General features: G+C 39.4%; 1 protein-coding gene across 1 annotated transcript in view; it reads left to right on the top strand.

Moving 5' to 3' along the window:
• The window catches only part of LOC133545382 (xenotropic and polytropic retrovirus receptor 1 homolog), a 68,248-nt gene that overhangs the window by 11,791 nt on the left and 33,957 nt on the right, over positions 1–22,500 (top strand). The window contains exons 3-9 of the mRNA XM_061890888.1: positions 2,852–2,953; positions 3,068–3,291; positions 4,626–4,775; positions 5,353–5,436; positions 7,043–7,124; positions 10,019–10,108; positions 17,957–18,054. Of these exons, the coding sequence (XP_061746872.1) occupies positions 2,852–2,953; positions 3,068–3,291; positions 4,626–4,775; positions 5,353–5,436; positions 7,043–7,124; positions 10,019–10,108; positions 17,957–18,054 (830 nt within the window). The remainder of the gene's footprint in view (positions 1–2,851; positions 2,954–3,067; positions 3,292–4,625; positions 4,776–5,352; positions 5,437–7,042; positions 7,125–10,018; positions 10,109–17,956; positions 18,055–22,500) is intronic.

Below are 22,500 nucleotides of genomic sequence, written 5' to 3' on the forward strand. Positions count from 1 at the left end.
GATTAGGTCTCTGCTTTTTGCAGATGATGTGGCTCTGGTGGCTTCATCTGGCCAGGATCTTCAGCTCTCACTGGATCTGTTCTGAGTCGAGTGTGAAGTGACTGGGATGACAATCAGCATCTCCATGGTTCTCGCCCGGTCGAGGGTGGAGTTCCGTCCTCGGGTCGGGGAGGAGACCCTGTCCCAAGTAGAGGAGTTAAAGTACCTTGGAGTCTTGTTCACGAGTGAGGAAAGAGTGGATCGTGAGAACGACAGGCGGATCGGTGCGGCGTCTTCAGTAATGCGCACGCTGTATCTATCCGTTGTGGTGAAGAAGGAGCTGAGCCGGAGACAAATCTCTCAATTTACCGTTCGGTCTACATTCCCATCCTCACCTATGTTCATGAGCTTTGGGTTATGACCAAAAGGACAAGATCACGGGTACAAGCGGCCAAAATGAGTTTCCTCCGCCGGCTGGCGGGGCTCTCCCTTAGAGATAGGGTGAGAAGCTCTGCCATCCGGGAGGAGCTTTAAGTAAAGCCGCTGCTTCTCCACATCGAGAGCAGCCAAATGAGGTGGTTCGGTCAGGATGCCACCCGAACGCCTCCCTAGGGAGGTGTTTAAGGCACTTTTGACCGGTAGGAGGCCACGGGGAAGACGCAGGACACGTTGGGAAGACTATGTCTCACAGCTGGCCTGGGAACCTTCCTCGGGATCCCCCGGGAAGAGCTGGACGAAGTGGCTGGGGAGAGGAAAGTGTGGGCTTCCCTGCTTAGGCTGCTGACCCGTCCTTGGATAAGCAGAAGAAGATGGATGGATGGAATGGAAAAAAAAAAGAAATGTAAGAAATATATGGTGTTTACTTTTTGATATCAATATAAAAGACAAGGCAGTTTGTCTAATGAAGATAAAGTCAAATAAACAAGCTTTGTTCTTCAACAACAACGGTTTGTCCAACAAAAATAAAGAGGAGTGATACCTTATATCTAACACACAATCTTTGTGCCTCACCGACAACTCAACCAGCGTTCAATTTGATGAGATGACAAAACATTTATTGGAACACTAACAAAGTTAGCAGTTAAATAAAGGACGGCACCAAATGCCATGGTGCCGCGGCTAAAATTGGGCCCCTGATTTTGTGAAATTAGTTATTTACACAGAAATATTCTGTAAATGTTTATTTACATACCTTATTTGTTTCCAAACGGTGTCTGTGAAACGACTGATCAAACAAAACAGAAGTCATCGTCATGGACCCACTAGTTGCGCAAGCTAGCTCTCCAATCAGCTAAACAGACTCAATAACTCCACACCACAGTGACGTTTTGGGGAATTTACTGAAGAATTTGTGAAACTGAAACAATACAAAAATAATGACATTGTAAGTTAATAATACTGTAGCATATTAACTAATGCTAATGACGCTAGCTTCATTACATTACGATAGTATGTACAACTATGCATGAAAACACTCCTACAGATATCACACGTGTGGCGGTTAAGTAAGGATAGATTGTTTTAGTTATATTGAAAAACTTACAAAAGTCGCTTGGAGTGATGAATGAAGAATCTATACGAGTAGAAGACGATTAAAAGACGGAACGGCACTTTTACTTCCGGTTCAACGCTTTAAACAGCATTAATTCACATTCACCCAACAGCAGTGAGTGAACTCGTCCAAAAGATGGCGCCATAGCACTAATCGCAACTCCATTTCAGTGTCATTGCGTGGGGTAATTGAAAACAATTTGCATTATGGCTGTCAGCAAAGGAAATTCAATAAATTAGCCGCACAGCTGTAGTGGCTTATTGTCTGGAATAACAACAAATTTGTTCAATATGTTTTTTTCTTTTTCACACTTTGCACTATTTTCTAACATTTTCTTACATATTCCTTATTTTTGCACCTTCATTTTAGGAGCTTATTGTTAAGTGTTCAATGTGATTTTACAATTTTGTTTACATTGTTTGAGTGTTTTTCTTGCTTGTGTTGGAGATCATCCTCTAATCGTTTGGACTACTGCAATGCCCTGTATGTAAGCATTAGCAAGGCCTCCCTCGTCCGCCTGCAGCTCGTGCAGAACTCTGCTGCTCGTCTGCTAACACAGACCCGCAGATGTGAGCACATCACTCCTATATTAGCGTCCCTTCACTGGCTCCCTGTGCGTTATCGAATCAATTTTAAACACCTATTTGTTTTTAAATGTCTAAACAATCTCGCGCCAACATATCTCTCCGACCTCCTTCAGCCTTACTGCCCCACCCGATCCCTAATATCAGCCGATCAGCTAGCTGCTACCTACGGTCCCTGACACAAGGCTGAAGCTTAGAGGTGACAGAGCTTTCGCCGCTGCTGCTCCCAAGCCGTGGAACGACCTACTTCTGAGTGTTGGACAAGCCTCCTCTCTTCCTGCTTTTAAATCTCTTTTAAAAACATACTTTTATTCCTTGGCTTTTAACACTGAGTGATATCCATCCTGCAATGGCGCCCCATTATACACCTGCTGTGAACCTGTTTTTATGTTTTATTTTTTTATTTTTTTATCATTTTCTGTTTGTGTTGTGTTGTTTGCTCGGTTCTCGTATTATCTTTTAACCCCGCCTTTGTACAGCACTTTGGCTACCCCTATGGTACATTTTAAATGTGCTTTATAAATCAATTTGATTTGATTTGATTTGATTTGATTTGATTTGATTTCCTCTCTGCCTCAATAGCTATTATAATCAGAGGAAGTTACATTTGATACAGTTTTCAGCCATATCACCCACCCCTATGCTGTAAATTACAAAACTGTCATTTTTGAGGCACAGTTGTATTATTATTTTGCCAGTTGTAAAGGCTGGCTAATTTGGAATGTTTTTTGTGTAGTCACAGACGAGGACACCGTTAAAAGATACTATGCAAAGTTTGAGGAGAAGTTCTTCCAGACGTGTGAAAAAGAACTGGCCAAGATTAACACATTTTACTCAGGTAATACCATTTCCTGTTAGCTCAACCTCTTAGTCAGATAAGCACGCTAAATCTTCCAGAGAAAATGTTATTGCCTAAAAATATGCTTCCTGCTTGTTCTCATGTGTCTTGCAGAAAAGCTGGCCGAGGCTCAGCGGCGGTTTGCCACGCTGCAGAATGAATTGCAGTCATCACTTGATGCTCAGAGAGAGATTGCAACAAATGGGAATGGCCTGCGGAGGAGGAAAACGGTGTTTACCCTATCACAGCAAGAACGATGCAAACACAGAAACATTAAGGACCTTCAACTAGCCTTCTCTGAGTTCTACCTCAGTCTGATCTTGTTGCAGAACTACCAGGTGCAAAACCCACTCTGTATATATGTGTATATATTTATATGTACTGTATATGTATACATACTATAAACATATATAGAGTATATATATATATATATGTGTGTGTATATATTTATATGTATATATATGTGTGTATATACATATATATGTATATTTTACATGTATATACAAATAAATATAAATGTACACATTGTATATGTATGTATATATGTATATATATGTATGTATATATTAATATGAATGTATGTATATATATATATCCATCAATCCATTGTCTACCGCTTGTCCCTTTTTGGGGGTCGCGGGGGTGTGCTGGTGCCTATCTCAGCTGCAATATATATATATATATATATATATATATATATATATATATATATATATATATATATATATATATATATATATATATATATATATATATATATATATATATATATATATATATGTATATGTGTACATGTATATATATGTATATGTGTACATGTATATATATGTATATGTGTACATGTATATATATGTATATGTGTACATGTATATATATGTATATGTACATATGTATGTATATGTATATATATGTATATATATGTACCGTATTTTTCGGACTATAAGTCGCAGTCTTATCCACAGTCCAGTCCAAAAAAAAAAAAAAAAATTGTTATAGTTTGACCAAGTCTCACCGCCGGCCAAACTACAAAAAAAAAATGCGACTTATAGTCCGAAAAATACGGTATAAGTATGTGTATGTATATATATATATATATATATATATATATATATATATATATATGTATGTGTATATATGTATTTGTATATAAATATATATGTTTATATCTTGCGATATTAAAACAGGATTTTTCTTTTTTAGAGAAAAAACAAATATTGTGTGTTGTCTCGTCTCGTTGAGTTAAGTGTATCGTCCCCCGCGTAGTTAAATGACTATGACTCTGAAAGGAAATTAAAAAATGCTGTCAAAATTAAGACAGTTAGCTCCCATTTCAGCCTGCAGTTTTTTGACAGCTCTTCGTTCCTTCCTGTGGTCCTCAAACGTGTACAAATACAAATATCGTACATTTTTTTTTGTTTTACACTGTTGAAGTAAACCTCATGTAAAATCATGTATTCTTTATATCTTCAAAAGATGATAAACAAAAAATCAGCGGAAGATGAAGCCATTATTTCCCCCTTGGTATTTTCCAATCGCAAAATACCGTATTTGTGTTTATTTTATGTTCAAGAACACGCGCAGTCTGATATGTTGGTGTTGCACTTAAATGTTTGTCTGCTTGCTTGTAATATGCATTAATCACTTTGTCTTACGGTGCTTGTCTTTGTTGTAGAACTTAAATTTCACAGGGTTCAGAAAGATCTTGAAGAAGCATGATAAGATTTTGGACACATCTCGGGGAGCCCACTGGAGAGTTGCCCATGTGGAAGTGGCGCCATTCTACACCTGCAAGAAAATCACACAGCTTATTTCTGAGACTGAGGTAAACCTATTACAAGTTATCATTAGGAGTGCGCAAAAAATTGATTCACGTCCATACCACAATTATTTTCACCCCGATTCTAAACCGATTCTTAATTTTCAAAAACTAATAAAAAAAAGAAAATACATATACAGTCATGGTCAAAAGTTTACATACACTTGTGAAGGACAAAATGTCATGGCTCAACTGATTTTCCAATAATTTCTACAAGTCTTATTTTTTTGTGATGAGTGATTGGAGCACAGACTTGTTGGTCACAAAAAATATTCATAGTCCTGAATTTATGGTGAAACATTGCTGGACAGCAGGAAAAAGGCTAAATCTCTCTACCATTAAGACAAAATGAATTATAGATCAGCAAATCATTTGGATTGCAACAGGTGGATAAACAGAAGCCATGTTGAATAATTGCAGTTTATTGCATGTAAGCTCAGTATAGACAACACTTAACTGAACAGATTACAGTTGTATTGCTCAATAGAGTTAACAATCTTCAGTATGAGAGTAAATATTTAAAACTAGGCTACTTTTTTGTTATGGTTGTCACCTGCATGTAACCATTTTTGCTCCCCTTTAGGCGTTGGTCACAACAGAGTTAGAAGGAGGTGACAGGCAGAAAGCCATGAAGAGGCTGAGGGTACCCCCTTTAGGAGCTGCACAGGTCAGTCCCTCACAGAGACGCATGTTGCGGTTAGTCCTGTGCACAGTCTTGGTAAAATGCCAGGCTTTCAGATAAAAAAGTGTATCGATACATTGTAAGGTTGAACACAGTCGAACATATGAGGGAATGTTTTGCAACTGACAACATGGAGGCATGTACAGGAATCACACACAACAGCAGGAATGTCAATAACAAGGCTTACCAAAATGTCAAATCAACTGAATTCACCTGAGCTGGACATCCCAGGGATAATCAGTTGAAACAGAATGCATCTGATCTCCCTTTGGAGCTTCATGGCAAACGCTGTGAATACTTGCTTCCTCGTTCTTTATTTTTGATTAATTTGCAAAAAGCTTTTAAGATAACTTTTTCACATTGTCATTATGAGGTATTGTATGTAGAATTCTGAGGACAAAAAGGAATGTATTCCATTTTGGAATTAGGCTGTAACATAAAATGTGGAAAAAGTGAAGCGCTGTGATTACTTTGTGGACTCCCTGTGGACACTTACGATTTAAAGGACCGATAGAGTGGAAAAACAAGTTGCCTCTATATTGTATAACATATATCGGATTATGACACCTAAAGACTTCCAAAGTTTGCGAGTAAATAGATATGATCAAAATAGTGTCAGTCTCACAGAGATTCCTGAGCCTTTTTCAGAGATAATGACATAGAGGAGTAACCACAGATCCCTTACCCATCAATAAAAATTCTAATTCTGCATATTTTGTAAGAGCCAACAACGATTACTTTGGGAAAAATGATGATCAAAAAGCTTATATTTTTTAATCTGAATATAAGGAGGATGATCTCCAAGTTTTAAAAGCTGTGCTAAACAAATCCAGTTTAAGTGAAACACTAAGCATCATGTAACAGTGTTGCTAAGTACTAAACAAGGTAGACAAACTACAACATAATAAAACAATATCCTACTGTACAATGTCTGCTCTCACTGTAATAGGATGTCTTCCTGTTTATATGAAGAAATAATCATGATGCACACAAATGGTTAACAAGGGAAAGTCTTTCTGCGGATACTGTCTTTGGTTGTGTGTGTTTGTCTCCATCTCTGTATATGAATTGAATGTCACAGATGAACAACTTTTAGATTCAAGGCTAAATCCTCCTGTTATCCAGATGAGTGTTTTTTGGTTAATATTCAGGTCACGACATGTATAAAGAGTATTGTTGGCAGGTTTTGGATGGTTATTTAGATGGTTTTGTTGGCAAAATAGAGAGCCCCCATTGACTACATTGTTAGCAGACTTTTTATGTATTTATTTATTTAGGACTTTGAATGCATGGGTAAAGCCAAACATAAGTGTTCTTGTCTTACATAAAGATTGTGAATGAAAAACAGCACATCTCTTTCCAATTTTTGCGTATTTCCAGGATGACTGATGAGGAGGTATTCAAAGCGGAATATTTAAAATGGCTGACTGTTTGTGGCATTTTGATATGTTTAAACTGTGTTTGATTGTAAATACGATTTGGATATGGTTAAATGGATACAATAACACACAATTAAGCGTGTTAGACAATTTGTTTTTCCACTCTACTGCTACGTTAAAATGTTTGTTAAAGCATTTCTCTCTTCTTTCAGCCGGCTCCTGCTTGGACCACCTTTCGAGTTGGACTTTACTGTGGAGTGTACCTCGTCTTAATGGTCACCGTTGTCATTACAGGTATTACACACACACTTTTAAACTGCATAATGGCCTACTGTTCACTGTAGTTGTCTTTTTAGTGTCGGGAGAAGGTATGACTATTTGAATCCTTACAGCCTTTTTCCTCTCACATTCATCAGACTTCACAATATTTAAGAAACCCCTATTCGGACTATTGTTACCTCACACAAACACGCAAACGTTCATCTCAATACACTTAGCTATCCTGTAGTATAATGTGTTATGTTATGTCAGGATTGTCTCATATCAGTGTATTTCCTGGCTCAACTTGAGGCATAGGTGGTACAATCCTGACCTTGCGCCAGAATTTGCACGCCCAAAAATGTTAGTTCTTTTTAAAATTCACAGTAATATGCTGTAAAGAACACAGCAAATTGTATTGTCATTTTCTTTCATTTGATGTGTGGTTTGCTGTAAAATCTTAAGTCAAGCAGATATTTAAGTATTTATTTTTATTTAGACAAAAAATGTATGGAAAGTATAATATACTGTGATATTTGTTGCGATGATGCATACTGTTAAAGTTTGAAAAGGCATGCAATTTCAAGCAGAACAAATATATTTTCTGTCACAATGAAGAAAATCTGTTACATTTAGTGAAAAAATATTAAGTACTTAATTGACCCTTGTCATTTCCAGGCGTTTGCGGGCCAGATAAAATGATGTCGCGGGCCAGATCATTTGTTTGACACCTGTGGCCTAAGCGCTTGCATACGAGAATGATGGGCTCATAGCTTGTGTGGTGGGGCCACTTTTGCTTGAGACACTCATCGATGATTCTGAAGCAGCCTCCATGTGCTCTGTGGAGAAACATTTCCACATGTTGTCACCACCATGAATTATTACATTTTAACTGCCTGTTATGTTAATTTATTTGCTCTTTTTCACCTGGACTTTTGACTATTCTTCTCGCAAGATCGCTTTTTAAAGTAGTGGCTGATTTTGCCTGCCATATCTGCAATGGTAAAAACATAAAAGTTACTCTGACATGGAGCAAACCTTTTTTAAAATAAACATGACATGCTTGTAATGCTTTCTCGGGGTAACTCCTTTTAGTTGACCTTGTACCAGTCATTATGTACCGTCATGAAACTCTACTTGATCCTATGTAAACTTCTAATAAATTCTTCAATCAACCGATCTACTATAATTAGTCAGAAAAGGTTGGAAACACAGCTAACACTACAAGCTGTGTTCACTTACCAGAGACAAAATGATCACAGCACAGTCTGGAGTGTTCTGTAGGAGTCCAGTGATCCCTCCGTATTATGCTCCGTACGGCAGAAATCCGCTTGTTACGGCGGTCAACGTTTTGCACCAAGTAGCAGAAAAAAACACTATTCGATCCGTTTCTTTTTCGGTAGTTGCTACAGGTCTTTCCGGTGCACTGCTGTCGATATAGCGCTTCTATAGTGGCGCAACGCCGCAACTGCAGATAAAATACTGTGAACGACTTAAGCCGTCGTCGCTCGGGTTCCACTGACCACCAAGGAAGGACATTTTGCTTTGAGCAGGTTTGACTCTTTTATTTTTTTCAAATACGCTTTCTCTTCAGATCGGGTCGCTTTTCAGCTCCTTCTCTCCTGCTCGCTTTCAGCCGGCCGCGTCGTTGCTGTCTTCGGCGCTCGTGTTTCGCTCTTTGTTGCTCTCGCTCTTCACGTTCTGCTGTAGGCTCTCCAACTCCTTCTGCCGCGATCTCTCCTCCTTCTCCCCTTTTATGCAGCGTAAGGAGAAATGTTAATTGTCTGCCGGTGCGCGATCCACGCACCTGAATTATATCGCGTCAGCCGCATTCTTCGCCTCCTTGCCACCATCTTGGGCAGGGCTGCAGCGTGTCCCTCCCCGCCGTTGGAACGTCGGCTCCGCCTCTCCAGAAATACGTTGCTGCTGCAGAGGGACTTCAATCGCTCAATCAACACAGCCGTAGCTTTATGCTGTGTTGAGCGATATAAATCGCTCTGGCTGGGGGCAGCCGCCACGCAATTTTGAATGCAGGAAAAACCCTGCATATATAAAAACGATACTCTAATACTCGTATTTATTCCTTTTTTAATTTGTATTTGAGTTTTAAGGATGCGGACCCCAGGTTAAGAGAAGTGTAACACACTTGGAACTTATTGACAAGATTGTATGTTTTGACACAAATTACCAATATCTACAAAGAACACCAAAATCACTAATTTCCGATACATGAAGCTGTTCAGTTTGAAAGCAATGAGGATTATAAATCAAGCATAAGGGTGCAATGTGTGTCGACAGTCCAGGGCAGGTGCCTTGGAAGTTCACCTGTTTGGTAGGGAAGGAAGAGGTTAAGAGGTTCACACGTAGTCGGGCTACCCTTTACTTGATGAAATTATGGAATTTCTTGAGAGGAGTTGGACTTTTCCACTGAAGAGAGAAGCATCAAATTGGTGTACCGTAGTTTTATTGGTAGCTCCCTAGTTCTGTATAGAGCCAAAACACAGCCAAAGCATTGTAGAAAAAGTTGTGTTGGCACCGAAACAATTTATTTTGCAACAAATAAATACAAATACACACATACACAAAACATACAATATTTTTGGTGGATATTTTTTGTACCATGACATGATTTTAATGCCAATCTTCATTTTGTTGCACACTGTTATTGTTTTTCTGTGATGTACAGTTTTTTTTACTTTTTACTGTCCTGGCAATGTAGTCAAAGACGTAATAGTCAAGTGCAGATTTTTATCAAATTGTTGATCAAGTTAATATAAACTTGCAGATTCTTTGATTTATAGCAGTATCAAACCGAGACCACTGTACTATCGAACAGTTTGATGCAGAAGCAAACATTGATGTACCACTAGTAAAAACATTTGTATTTGTTTCTTCATCTTTCAAGTCATACATTAATTTTTGTTTTTTAGGAGCTGTCATGTTTCCAATTGCTGACTTTTGGCCAATGGTCAGGATCTACAGAGGTGGCTTCCTGTTAATAGAATTCCTCTTCCTCTTGGGTAAATACTCTCTGTCTCTCTCTGTGTCTTCCTCTTATCATATGAATCAACATCATTCATTGTGGGTCTTCAGTGATTATTTGAAACTTTGTCTTTTCTGGTTGTTGTTACACAAGGTTCATCTTCATTGTTTTGTTTTTAGTTACCAGTGAATAATGTTAGTTATTTTAGTTAGTTAGTCAGTTATTATTGGTAGTTGTTTTTTTTATTTAATTAGAAGTGGTAAGAAACGGATAGATAGTTTTACCGTTTTAATTTAAAATGATCGAAACACCGTGACTGATCACTGCACTTTCATAAACTCACAGACTAACTGTCCCCTGTTTGCTACCTTAAATGCTAACATGGGGGAAAAATACATTAAAAAACAACATACCCCAATCTAAACCTTTATAATATGTCACTGTCTGAGCAATTAAGAATTTAATTGTGCACATTGAACCTACAAGCTGTGCTCTCTTAGCACAAAGTGATCCCTCCATACTCAGAAGAATACAACACAAAGGTGTTTTGACGGTGCGTTCAAGGACCGCCGAACAGAGTAGGACGCCACAACGCCTGTCAAAAATAATTAAATACTTTATTTGTTACACACTTTTCGTTTAAATACATCTTAAATTGCTACAATACAATACAAACCAAAACAACAAAAGTTAAGCCATTAAAACCGATAAAATACTAATACTAAAATACTATCAGTAAAGTGAAGAACCACAAACATGCAAAATAGTGGCTCTTCTAACAATGTGTTTTTAATGATAATTGTGATGGTTTTGATCACGATAAGCATGATATGCAATGTTCATATCGTTACATCCCTAATTAGGAGTGTAGCGATACAACTTATTACTCTTCCGATACAATTTTCAAAATGGGGTTCCAGGGACCCCATGAAGTCATAAAAATGTGGTTCCACTGTAAGTTTTTGATGTTCCACTTTTTTGTAACCGTTTTGAAAATAAATAAATGTATGCATTATCCTGTTATATCTCACAGTCTATATTGTTTTGGAAAAACAATATAGACATAAACGTTACTTAAGTCATTATAAAAATAATTTAAAAGAAAACACATTTTTATGCATATGTAAGTTTATTCAGTTATAAACATTAATTAACTTTCTTCTTTCCTTCATGGATCTAAACTTTACCGCTGTCGCCCCAAAAGCAAAGTTCTCTGGCTGACGAGGGCCACTGACACATTTCCTCTCTGCATATTTTACTAGAATACCCTTATGGGCTTCACATATATCAAAATCAAGTACCTACTGTACTGTTTACTTGTTGAAATACCCTTTTTAGAGCAAATATCTACCCAAACGACCACTTTGCTGCTGCCAAAAATTTATTTAAAGGGTATTTCAACAAGTAAACAGTACAGCAGATACTTGATTTTGATATATGTAATATGTACTGCTCATAAGGGTATTCTTGTAAAATATGCAGAGATAAGATGTGTCAGTATCAAAATATTACTTGAAATCCATTTTTGGCTGCAACAAAGTGGTCGTTTGAATAGATGTTCGCTTTGTAAAGGGTATGTCAACAAGTACAATAGGTACTTGATTTTGGTATATGTAATGCTCATAAGGGTATTCTAGTAAAATATGCGTGTGTAAATATGCGATGTGTCAATATCAAAATATTACGTTGAATCACTGTTTGTCAAGCAATTTTACATTTAATTAAAATTTTACCTAAATTAATACATCCAAACACTTTATAAATATTTATTATGTGCACGAAAAAACAACAGTTACAATTGTATGTATCTTTCAAACAAGAAAGAGGTTTTATCACATCAACATCGGACTGACAACAGTCCTTTAAATATCATTAATACCACAGAAAAGGCAAACTGTCATTTTCCTGACACGGTAAAGTCTTAAATAATGTCAAACATGTACGTTACAATAACCAAGAAGATAAAGTGTTTGTCTTACACCTAGTAATCCGCTATGGACAGACGAAGAAGCCAAGCAATGCAGGTTTAGCGAGCGGTGTGCGCTCCTGCAAAGGAGATACATTTTTGGCAGGCAATCACATTTTGGCACAACACAGGCAAATATAATCAAAACAAAACACCGGTGGAACGCGATAGTCGATAAAAAAAAAACAATCAAACTGGAGTTTTGGCAGGCAGGGTCGGTCACATAAAAAAAAAATCCATGCGGACATCTGGAAATGCGCGTCCTGACTGATTTCAGTGCGTAAAAAGACATAAAAAGAGTGTTAACGCCAACATTGCCCATTTGTAGTTGGCCAATTTTGATCTTGAACTGATATGATATCAGCACTAATCATATGTACTTTTATTATTTTGTAATGTGGCTGCACTATGCTTGATCAAGTGATTTTACTTAAACGGAACACAATGGTAGGTATGAACGTGTTTTAGACTGATATATTTTTTCAGCTAGGGACCCGTATTACGTACGTCCAGCTTGTTTTCCTATCTTTTTGCACTGCAGTAACTTTTCAATGTACCCTGGTAAATGAAATACCCCTTTGTTTTCACCCAAATCTACCTGGGTAAATAAAGTTAAGTTCAATAGGAACTACCGTAATTTGCTTCTTAGCAACGAGGTGAGACTTTCAAAACATCCTGGGGAACTCATGAGGGCTGTTTGGCTGAACGCACTTTACAAATCTTTGTCTTCAAAATCTCAGCTGCTAATGCAGTATGCGGAGATAATTTGTTTATTTCTTATTTCTTGTGTCTTTCTATAACAACATACTAGAAAGAAAAACGATAGGCACTAATGAGTTGCAGGGACTTTGGTTTAAACACTGATTAGAAGAACGCTGATTAGTGGAACAATCCTGCTCTGAGATGTTTGAGGAGTTCAAATGGTTTCTCCTGACAGCTTTGGCCTAAATTTGGTTATGTAAACCGACTATTGCAGCAGGTGTCCGGGTGGCAGGTCTCAGAAGATCCTGGAAGTAAAGATGCTGGACTTGAAGGTCTTCAGCTAGTGTGGTTAGATTTAGTGTCTGGTTGTGAGGCCAGTCAAAGGTACTGCAATATTCTGTGAAACACCTTGAAAAACGACTAATGGTGGGGTAAATAATATTTGATTAACGGCCAACAGCTCTGGTGGACATTCCTGCAGTCCCTCTACACTTGCAACATCGTTGGCATTGTACTGTGTGAAAAAAGTGCACATGTTGTAATGCGCTTCCATGCTGTCCAGTCAGCATAATCTGCCACACTTATGAGGGAGAAGCATTATTGACAAAGAAGAAGTGGTCACTAACAGATTTAGACAGATTTGGCAACAGTATCGGATAGCTGTTTTCCTGTTCAAAGAAACAGTTTGAGATATTAGAGTTCAGTTCATTAAAGATAAGAGAAAAAACAAAAGTGTTGCATTTATTATTATTGTTGCATTTATTTTTTGTTTACAAGGTCTGTGTCAGGTTTTGGACAGTGATGGGCAGTAGCAAGCTTCATGTAGCTAAGCTATGTAACTTGACTACATTTCCCAGCAGCTTGCCAGTACTTTAGCTACTTTTTTCACGAGTAGATTTTCCTGTAGTTAAGCTATTTTTAACCCATGTAGTGAGGTATCTTACATCAAAGCTACAAGCAACAAAGAGAGAAAATGGACTGCAAATCTAGGCCAATGAAAATTTGTGACGAAAATACACCGACCTGGTAGAATGAGAACATCCATGCATACGGAGAAAAACGATGATGATTGGTTGGTGTTCGTATGATGTGTCACAATTGGCCAATGTTAGGGGGAAACTTTATAGACTGGCCAATGAGAGGCAAAATAAAACCAGGAAGCAAAATCATAACAGGGATACACTCATATAACATGACAATGAGGGAGTCAGAGACAGAGACATGCTTCAATCTGACCATCACAAAAAAACCCCACTTAAAAATGGCGAAGGAATTTTGTCCCTCGTATTAGATTTTTCTTTAGTGATGAAGACGACATGCAGGAAACCCACAATAATGCCTGTCAAGAAAATTGTATATGTTTAGAGAAAGCAATGCCCAAAACCTTGGTTTTTGGTTGTTTACTCTGTAAACCAAAATCATAATTCCTCTCTTCATCTAAGAGGTGGAACACACATTTAGGAACACACATTAAGGTGAGTTCATGAAAAGTTTTACTTCACATAACCATTACTTACTGTTTCCCAAACAACACTTAAGTCATTTTTTTTGTTAACATATAGATAGATGCTGATTTTTTTTAATGTAGGTAGAGAAAATGACTAACATTATAGGGGTGGTCCTAAGAAAAGGCAAACTATATAATTACATACAGTGGGGTGAGGGGTCCCATAGAGGTAGTAACACCTAAATGACAAATAGGTAATAGTAATTTATACACTCTCAGTTACATTAACTGAGACAGTGTGAGGGTGCATTGTGAGTTGGGCGGCTGCCGAAGGCAGGACACTTGGCGGTCCGATCCTTGGCTACATATGCTAGCTCTTTGGGACGTGGAACGTCACCTCGCTGGGGGGGAAGAAGCATGAGCTAGTGCGCGAGGTGGAGAAGTTCCGGCTGGATATAATCAAACTCACTTCGACGCACAGCAAGGGCTCTGGAACCAGTTCTCTCGAGAGGAGATGGACTCTTTTCCACTCTGACGTTGCAGGCAGTGAGAGGCAACGGGCTGGCTCATTCATTTTGCCCCCCCGGCTCAAAGCCTGCACGTTGGAGTTCAACCCAGTGGACGAGAGGGTAGCTTCCCTCTGCCTTCGGGTGGGGGGGACGGGTCCTGACTGTTGTTTGTGCTTACGCACCAAACAGCAGTTCAGAGTACCCACCCTTTTTGGATACACTCGAGGGAGTGCTGGAAAGTGTTTCCCCGGGTGATTCCCTTGTCCTACTGGGGGAATTCAACACTCATGTTGGCAATGACAGTGAAACCTGGAGAGGCTTGATTGGGAAGAATGGCTGCCCGGTTCTGAATCCGAGTGGTGTTTTGTTATTGGACTTTTGTGTTTGTCACAGAATGTCCATAACAAACACCATGTTCAAACATAAGGGTGTCCATATGTGCACCTGGCACCAGGACACCGTAGGCCGTAGTTCCATGATCGACTTTGTAGTTGTGTCATCGGATTTGTGTTTTGGACACTCGGGTGAAGAGAGGGGCGGAGCTTTCTACCGATCACCCCCTGGTGGTGAGTTGGCTGTGATAGTGGGGGAGGATGCCAGACAGACATGGAAAGTCCAAACATATTCGGGGGGTCTGCTGGGAACGTCTCGCAGTCTCCTGTCAGGGAGAGTTTCAATTCCCACCTCTTGAAGAACTTTGAACATGTCACGAGGGAGGTGTTGGACATTGAGTCCGAGTGGATCATGTTCCGCACTTCTATTGTCGAGGCGGCTGATTGGAGCTGTGGCTGCAAGGTAGTTGGTGCCTGTGGTGGCGGTAATCCTAGAACTTGTTGGGATGCCGTCAAGCTGAAGGAGTCCTATCGGGTTCTTTTGGCTCATAGGACTCCCGGAGGCAGCGGACAGGTACCGACAGGCCAAGCGGTGTGCGGCTTCAGCGGTCGCGGAGGCAAAAACTCGGACATGGGAGGATTTCGGGGAAGCCATGGAAAAGCCATGGTGGGGATGGTGTTCTGCTGACCTCGACTGCGGATGTTGTGGATCGGTGGAGGGAATACTTCAAAGACCTCCTAAATCCCACCAACACGTCTTCCTATGAGGAAGCACTGCCTGGGGAATCTGTGGTGGGCTCTTCTATTTCTTTGGCTGAAGTTGCGGAGGTAGTTAAAAAGCTCTTCGGTGGCAAGGCCCTGAGTGTGGATGAGATCCGCCTGGAGTTCCTTAAGGCTCTGGATGCTGTGTTGACAAGATTCTGCAGCATCGCGTGGACATCGGGGGCGGTCCCTCTGGATTGGCAGACCGGGGTGGTGGTTCTTCTCTTTAAGAAGGGGAACCGGAGGGTGTGTTCCATCTATCGTGGGATCACACTCCTCAGCCGTCCCGGTAAGGTTTATTCAGTTGTACTGGAGAGGAGGCTATGCCGGATAGTCGAACCTCGGATTCAGGAGGAACGGTGTGGTTTTCGTCCTGGTCGTGGAGCTGTGGACCAGCTCTATACCCTTGGCAGGGTCCTTGAGTGTGCATAGGATTTTGCCCAACCAGTCTACATGTGCTTTGTGGACTTGTAGAAGGCATTTGACCAAGTCCCTCGGGAAATCCTGTGGGGAGTGCTCAGAGAGTATGGGGTATCGAACTGTCTGATTGTGGAGGTCCGCTCCCTGCAAGATCAGCGTCAGAGCTTGGTCTGCATTGCCGGCAGTAAGTCGGACACGTTTCCAGTGAGGGTTGGACTCCGCCAAGGCTGCCCTTTGTCACTGACTCTGTTCATAACTTCTATGGACAGAATTTCTAGGCGCAGTCAAGGCGTTAAGGGGATCCGGTTTGGTGGCTGCAGGATTGGGTCTCTGCTTTTTGCAGATTATGTGGTCCTGATGACTTCATCTGTCCAGGATCTTCAGCTCTCACTGGTTCGGTTTGCAGCCGAGTGTGAAGCGACTGGGATGAGAATCAACACCTCCAAGTCCGAGTCCATGGTTCTTTCCCGGAAAAGGGTGGAATGCCATCTCCGGGTTGGGGAGGAGACCCTGCCCCAAGTGGAGGAGTTCAAGTACCTAGGAGTCTTGTTCACGAGTAAGGGAAGAGTGGATCATGAGATGGGCAGGCGGGTCGGTGCGGCGTCTTCAGTAATGCGGACGCTGTTTCGATCCGTTGTGGTGAAGAAGGAGCTGAGCTGAAAGGCAAAGCTCTCAATTTACTGGTCGATCTATGTTCCCATCCTCACCTATGGTCATGAGCTTTGGGTTATGAACAAAAGGACAAGATCACAGGTACAAGCGGCCAAAATTAGTTTCCTTCGCCAGGTGGCGGGGCTCTCACTTAGGGTGAGAAGCTCTGCCATCCGGGAGGGGCTCAAAGTAAAGCGGCTGCTGCTCCACATCGAGAGGAGCCAGATGAGGTGGTTCAGGCATATGGTCAGGATGCCACCCGAACGCCTCCGTAGGGAGGTGTTTAGGGCACGTCCAACCGGTAGGAGGCCATGGGGTAGACCCAGGACACTTCGGGAAGACTATGTCTCCTGGCTGGCCTGGGAATGCCTTGGGATCCCCCGGGAAGAGCTGGACGAAATGGCTTGGGAGAGGAAAGTTTTGGCTTCCCTGGACCTCGGATAAGCGGAAGAAGATGGATGGATGGATGAATGGATGGAGTTACATTAAAATTGTGGGTCAATAGATATGAATGCCCGTAAATGTAGCTTTGATGGAGCAAGCTCCTTTTGCCGTTTAGTTTGTAGATTAGCTTGCTACAATTCTCTGGAGATATCTTCCCATCCAGCTGAGCTACATTTATTTATAGTAACGTGTTGCTTACATTTTCCAAGTAGCTCGCCCATCGCGGTTCCTGGAACAGGATGCAAAACTGGGTATTGATTAAGTACTACTCAAAGAAAGAAAGGAGAGACATGCTGATAGTTTGGGAGAAATGGATTCTTCAAAACCGCACATCCACACAGTTTACTCATGTTTGGATATCAGCAGCAAGAAGTGGATATTACAGCTGGATATTGATGAAGTACAATCGTATACCGTACTAAGGTAGACCCCCCCCATAACCAATGTTTGGCTGTGTATGATAATTATTATAATGTGTATATTTTGTGTTTCCATAGACAAAACAAACATTTTGTTCCTTATCATTCATAAGCATTGCATTGAAAATGTGTTTTGTAAGGACCTTCGATGAGAGTTTTGAACCTTTAAATGTCGAGAAACCTGTCTTCCAGTCTTCTCACATCTTTCTTATTTTCTTTTAAATATGTTATAGGTATTAACACCTATGGATGGAGACAAGCAGGAGTCAACCATGTGCTTATATTTGAGCTCAACCCCAGGAATAACCTATCCCATCAACATCTGTTTGAGGTTTGAACACACATGTACACAGAGAATCTCCCAAGAAATCTTGGGTTGAAGGGACATGCGGAACAGTCTAGTTTGTAAATGTGACCTTTGCTCTGAAATCTTAAATAAAATTGAGTAAATTAGCAAGATATGAGGACGGACATTTTTACGGATATTAGAGAATAACATTAACATGTACCGTAAATTCTGGACTATAGAGCACACCGATATATAAGCCGCAGCCACTAAATTTGAAAAGGGAAAAACTATTTTCCGTATATGAGCAGCAAATGACTATTACCCGCAGATATATACTTTGGGAAAATAGTTATTAACACAGAAAAAAATTGTAAATGTTTATTTACATACTTTGTGACGGTGACGTTTTGGCAAATTTACGAAACTGAAACAATATAAAAAAGAATACCATTAGTAATACTAACGCAAATACTCTTAAACATTTTAGCATATTAGCTAAGGCTAAAGACGTAAGCTTAATTATACTACGATAGCACTTACAGATATGCATGAAAACACTCCTACAGACATCACTCATGAGACGGTTTATTAGGTTTGAATTGTATTAGTTATACTGTAAAACTTATAAACGTTGCTTGGAGTGATGAATGAAGAATCCATTCGAGTAGAAACGCTATGGATGATTAGAAGATGGAACGGCACTAGTACTTCCGGTTGGAAGCTCTAAACAGAAGAGCGAACCTGTCCTAAAGATGGCTCCATAGAACAAACAATTGTTCAGTGTTTTTGCTTTTTTTTTTTTTTTAAACTCTTTGCATTACAGCCTTTAGCAAAGAAAAATCCATAAATTAGCCATACCGGGTTCAAAGCGTAGGAAAAAAGTAGTGGCTTATAGTCCGGAAATTACGGTACATGCAGCAATTCCATTAAGTAGATTATTTCAATGTTTTAACAGTGCTATATTGCAAATGAAACCTTTTTGAAAGCTTTTACCACAATTTTATAGTGACCTATTTTTGAGGAACATGCATTTGTGGGATGAGGAGCATTGGTTTGTGTGAGCAGTGTACCAAAGTGGTTGGCTTCGCTCCACCGGCCCAAAAAATCCTCCTGTTGTAACACATACATTATTTTCAGTTGCAAAACACGCTCATTCTCTCTTAAAATGACAATTTTTGCTTGCGATGGGAAGCTAAAAAGCTAAGTAGAATTTTGGTTGTTAGCAGTTTACGTCATGTCACTGCTCAATCCTGAACAGAGACATCAAAGCAGGGGCTTCCAAAGTGTGGCTCGTGGGCCATTTCAAGCAGACAACTCTTTTTTCTTGGCAAATGTATAAATAAAATAAAATGAAAAATAATAATCATTAGAAAGAAAAGCAAAATGCATGACTAAAAAAGAAGCTAAAATATTAGTATTAACAGGATATAGTACTGTAAGAGACTTCTAATGGTCTTTCTGATAAAGATTGAACCGAATGCCAGTTTTAGGGATCTGCACGTTTAAGTCAATGGACAAACACATCAGCAGCAGCAGTTTCCCTTTCTGTTGTCCTAAAAGGTGGGAATAATGGCATTTTTGGCCAAGTGGTTAGAGTGTCCGCCCTGAGATCGGTAGGTTGGGAGTTCAAACCCCGGCCGAGTCATACCAAAGACTGTAAAAAGAAAAACTAAATGGGACCCATTGCCTCCCTGCTTGGCACTCAGCATCAGGGGATTGAAAAAAAAAAAAAATATATATATATATATATATATATATATATATATATATATATATATGTATGTATGTATTTTTTTTTTACAAACTGCGACTTATTGTCCGAAAAATACGGTAAATAGAATAATGCAAGTTGAATCACAACATTATATTTTGTAACATACCAAACAGTGTCATTTCTCTTGATATCTCATTGACAAAACTATTCAACCCCTTGAAGATCATAACTCTTAAGAACAGAATTTGAATAAGGTATTTTCAATCAGGTGTTGAAAACACCTGTAGATGTGATTAGAACCATAACGAGGAACAATTAAACTGATTGAAAAAGACTGTGATGCTCAGCTTCTTGTAGATGGTCAATGGTGTATTTGCAATATGGTGAAGTCCAGGGAGTGGTCAAAAAAGTCAAGAGAGGAGGTACTTTCTCTTCATAAGAAAGGATATGCACATAAGAAAATAGCAAAGACATTACACATTCCAAGAGACACAGTTGGGAGTATAATTCGCAAGTTTAAAGCAAAAGGCACAGTTGAAACACTACCTGGGCGTGGTAGAAAGAGGATGCTGTGTGCAACTGCTGTCCGGTATTTGTAGCGTACAGTGGGGAAAAACCCCCGGGTAACAGCTGAGGAACTACAACAGGACATTGCAGAGGGGGGAACGCAGGTTTCATCCGCACCACGAGATGAAGGCTTCCATGCCAGAACTCCCAGGCGCACCCCACTTCTGACTACCAGGCACAAGAAAATAGACTCCAGTATGCCAAAAATCATCTGGACAAGCCCCAAAGGTTTTGGGAAAATGTTCTATGGAGTGATGAGACAAAAGTGGAACTTTTTGGGCCTATGAATCAACGTTATGTCTGGAGGAAAAATAAATGAAGCTTACAATGAGAAGAACACCTTGCCTACTGTTAAGCATGGTGGGGGGTCAATCATGCTCTGGGGCTGTTTCCCTGCCTCAGGTCCCGGGAATCTCCAGCACGTTCAAGGCATTATGAATTCTATTTCCTACCAGGATATATTAGCCGCAAATGTCATGAAGTCAGTGACAAAGCTGAGGCTTGGGAGACGTTGGACCTTCCAACAGGAGAACGATCCCAAGCATACCTCCAAATCAACATCAGAGTGGTTGCAGAAGAAGGGCTGGAAGACTCTGGAGTGGGCTTCACAGTCACCAGACCTAAATCCTATAGAAAACCTGTGGTGGGACTTGAAGAAGGCAGTTGCAGCACACAAGCCCAAGAATATGAATGAACTGGAGGCCTTTGCCCAAGAGAAATGGGCTAAAATACCTGTAGATGGTTGCAAGAAGCTTGTGTCCGGTTATGTATCACGTTTGAAGGATGTCATTACTGCCAAAGGGTGTTCTACTAAGTACTAAATATGCATGTAACTAGTGGGTTGAATAATTTTGTCAATGAGATATTAAGAAAAATGTACTTTTTTGGTATTTTGTCAAATACAGTGTTACAATTTAAGTTGCATTTGTCTATTTGACACATCTTTATTTGATATGACTATAAACAAAATACGGAATAAATGTCAAACTTGCTAAAACACCAAAATTGTGTGGGGGTTGAATAATTTTGATCACAACTGTACATACTGTTGACATCTATAGTTATATTCTGATAAGCAATCATAAATGAATCAGTCATCATAAGTATAAAATGTAGACATCCGTAGTTATATTTTGATAAACAATCATAAATTAATCTTTCAGCACATACACAATGACATATTTAAAATCACCCTACTTATAAACGGCACGTGCAATAGACGCGAAATGCAACCTTATACGAGCAAAAACGATGCATATTTATCCGGGAGAGTCTTGATACGAATGTCCTTGACCCAGCCACATACAAAGAAGTTGTAGACCTCCATGCTTTTCCAACTTTTCATCTGTTTTGTCGCGTAAAATGGCTATATATATATATAAGCCACAGTAGTTCCATATGTCTGGGAACGCGACCGACAGATTATATATTTTTGCATAAAGTACAGGGATCTATTCCATTGCATAATTAGATTTATTTTGCTCATATCTGCTTTTTTAAGGAAGCCTCTTTTGGATTTAGTTTGTGCGCTGCTTGCTTTGAGGTTTGAACACAAATGTGTTTAAACCTCAAACAGCCGTAGTCTTGAGTTTCTAATAATTTGTATGCTTGGTCGACCACCACTGCTTTTCACTTCCAGGAAGAAGTCACGTGACGGAATAAAAGCAACAGTCTTCACTGGTGTTTTTTTTTTTTTTTGGACAAAATTGAACATGCCACATTACTGCCAAGTAACAGAAAGGGAACTAAACTCGCCAAAGACACAAAGAACTTGCTCAATTTGCAACTGGCAGAACGTCTGCTAAGCATACTTACCAACCTTGAGACCTCCGAATTCGAGAGATGGGGGGGTTTATATATTTTCAAGTATTTATTGTATATATATATATATGTATATATATATATATATATATATATATATATATATATATATATATATATATATATGTATATATATATATATATATATATATATATATATATACATTTATATATATATATATATATATATATATATATATATATATATATATATATATACATACATATATATATATATATATATATATATATATATATATATATGTATGTATGTATATATGTGTATATATATACATATATAAGTAATCCGTTCATGAATGAGTATATCCATTCGGCCACCGTGTTCAATGGAGATGTCTGATCTACAAAATTTGCAGGCAGCATAC

Source organism: Nerophis ophidion, linkage group LG28, assembly GCF_033978795.1.
Source record: "Nerophis ophidion isolate RoL-2023_Sa linkage group LG28, RoL_Noph_v1.0, whole genome shotgun sequence".
In the NCBI taxonomy this organism is placed as follows: domain Eukaryota; kingdom Metazoa; phylum Chordata; class Actinopteri; order Syngnathiformes; family Syngnathidae; genus Nerophis; species Nerophis ophidion.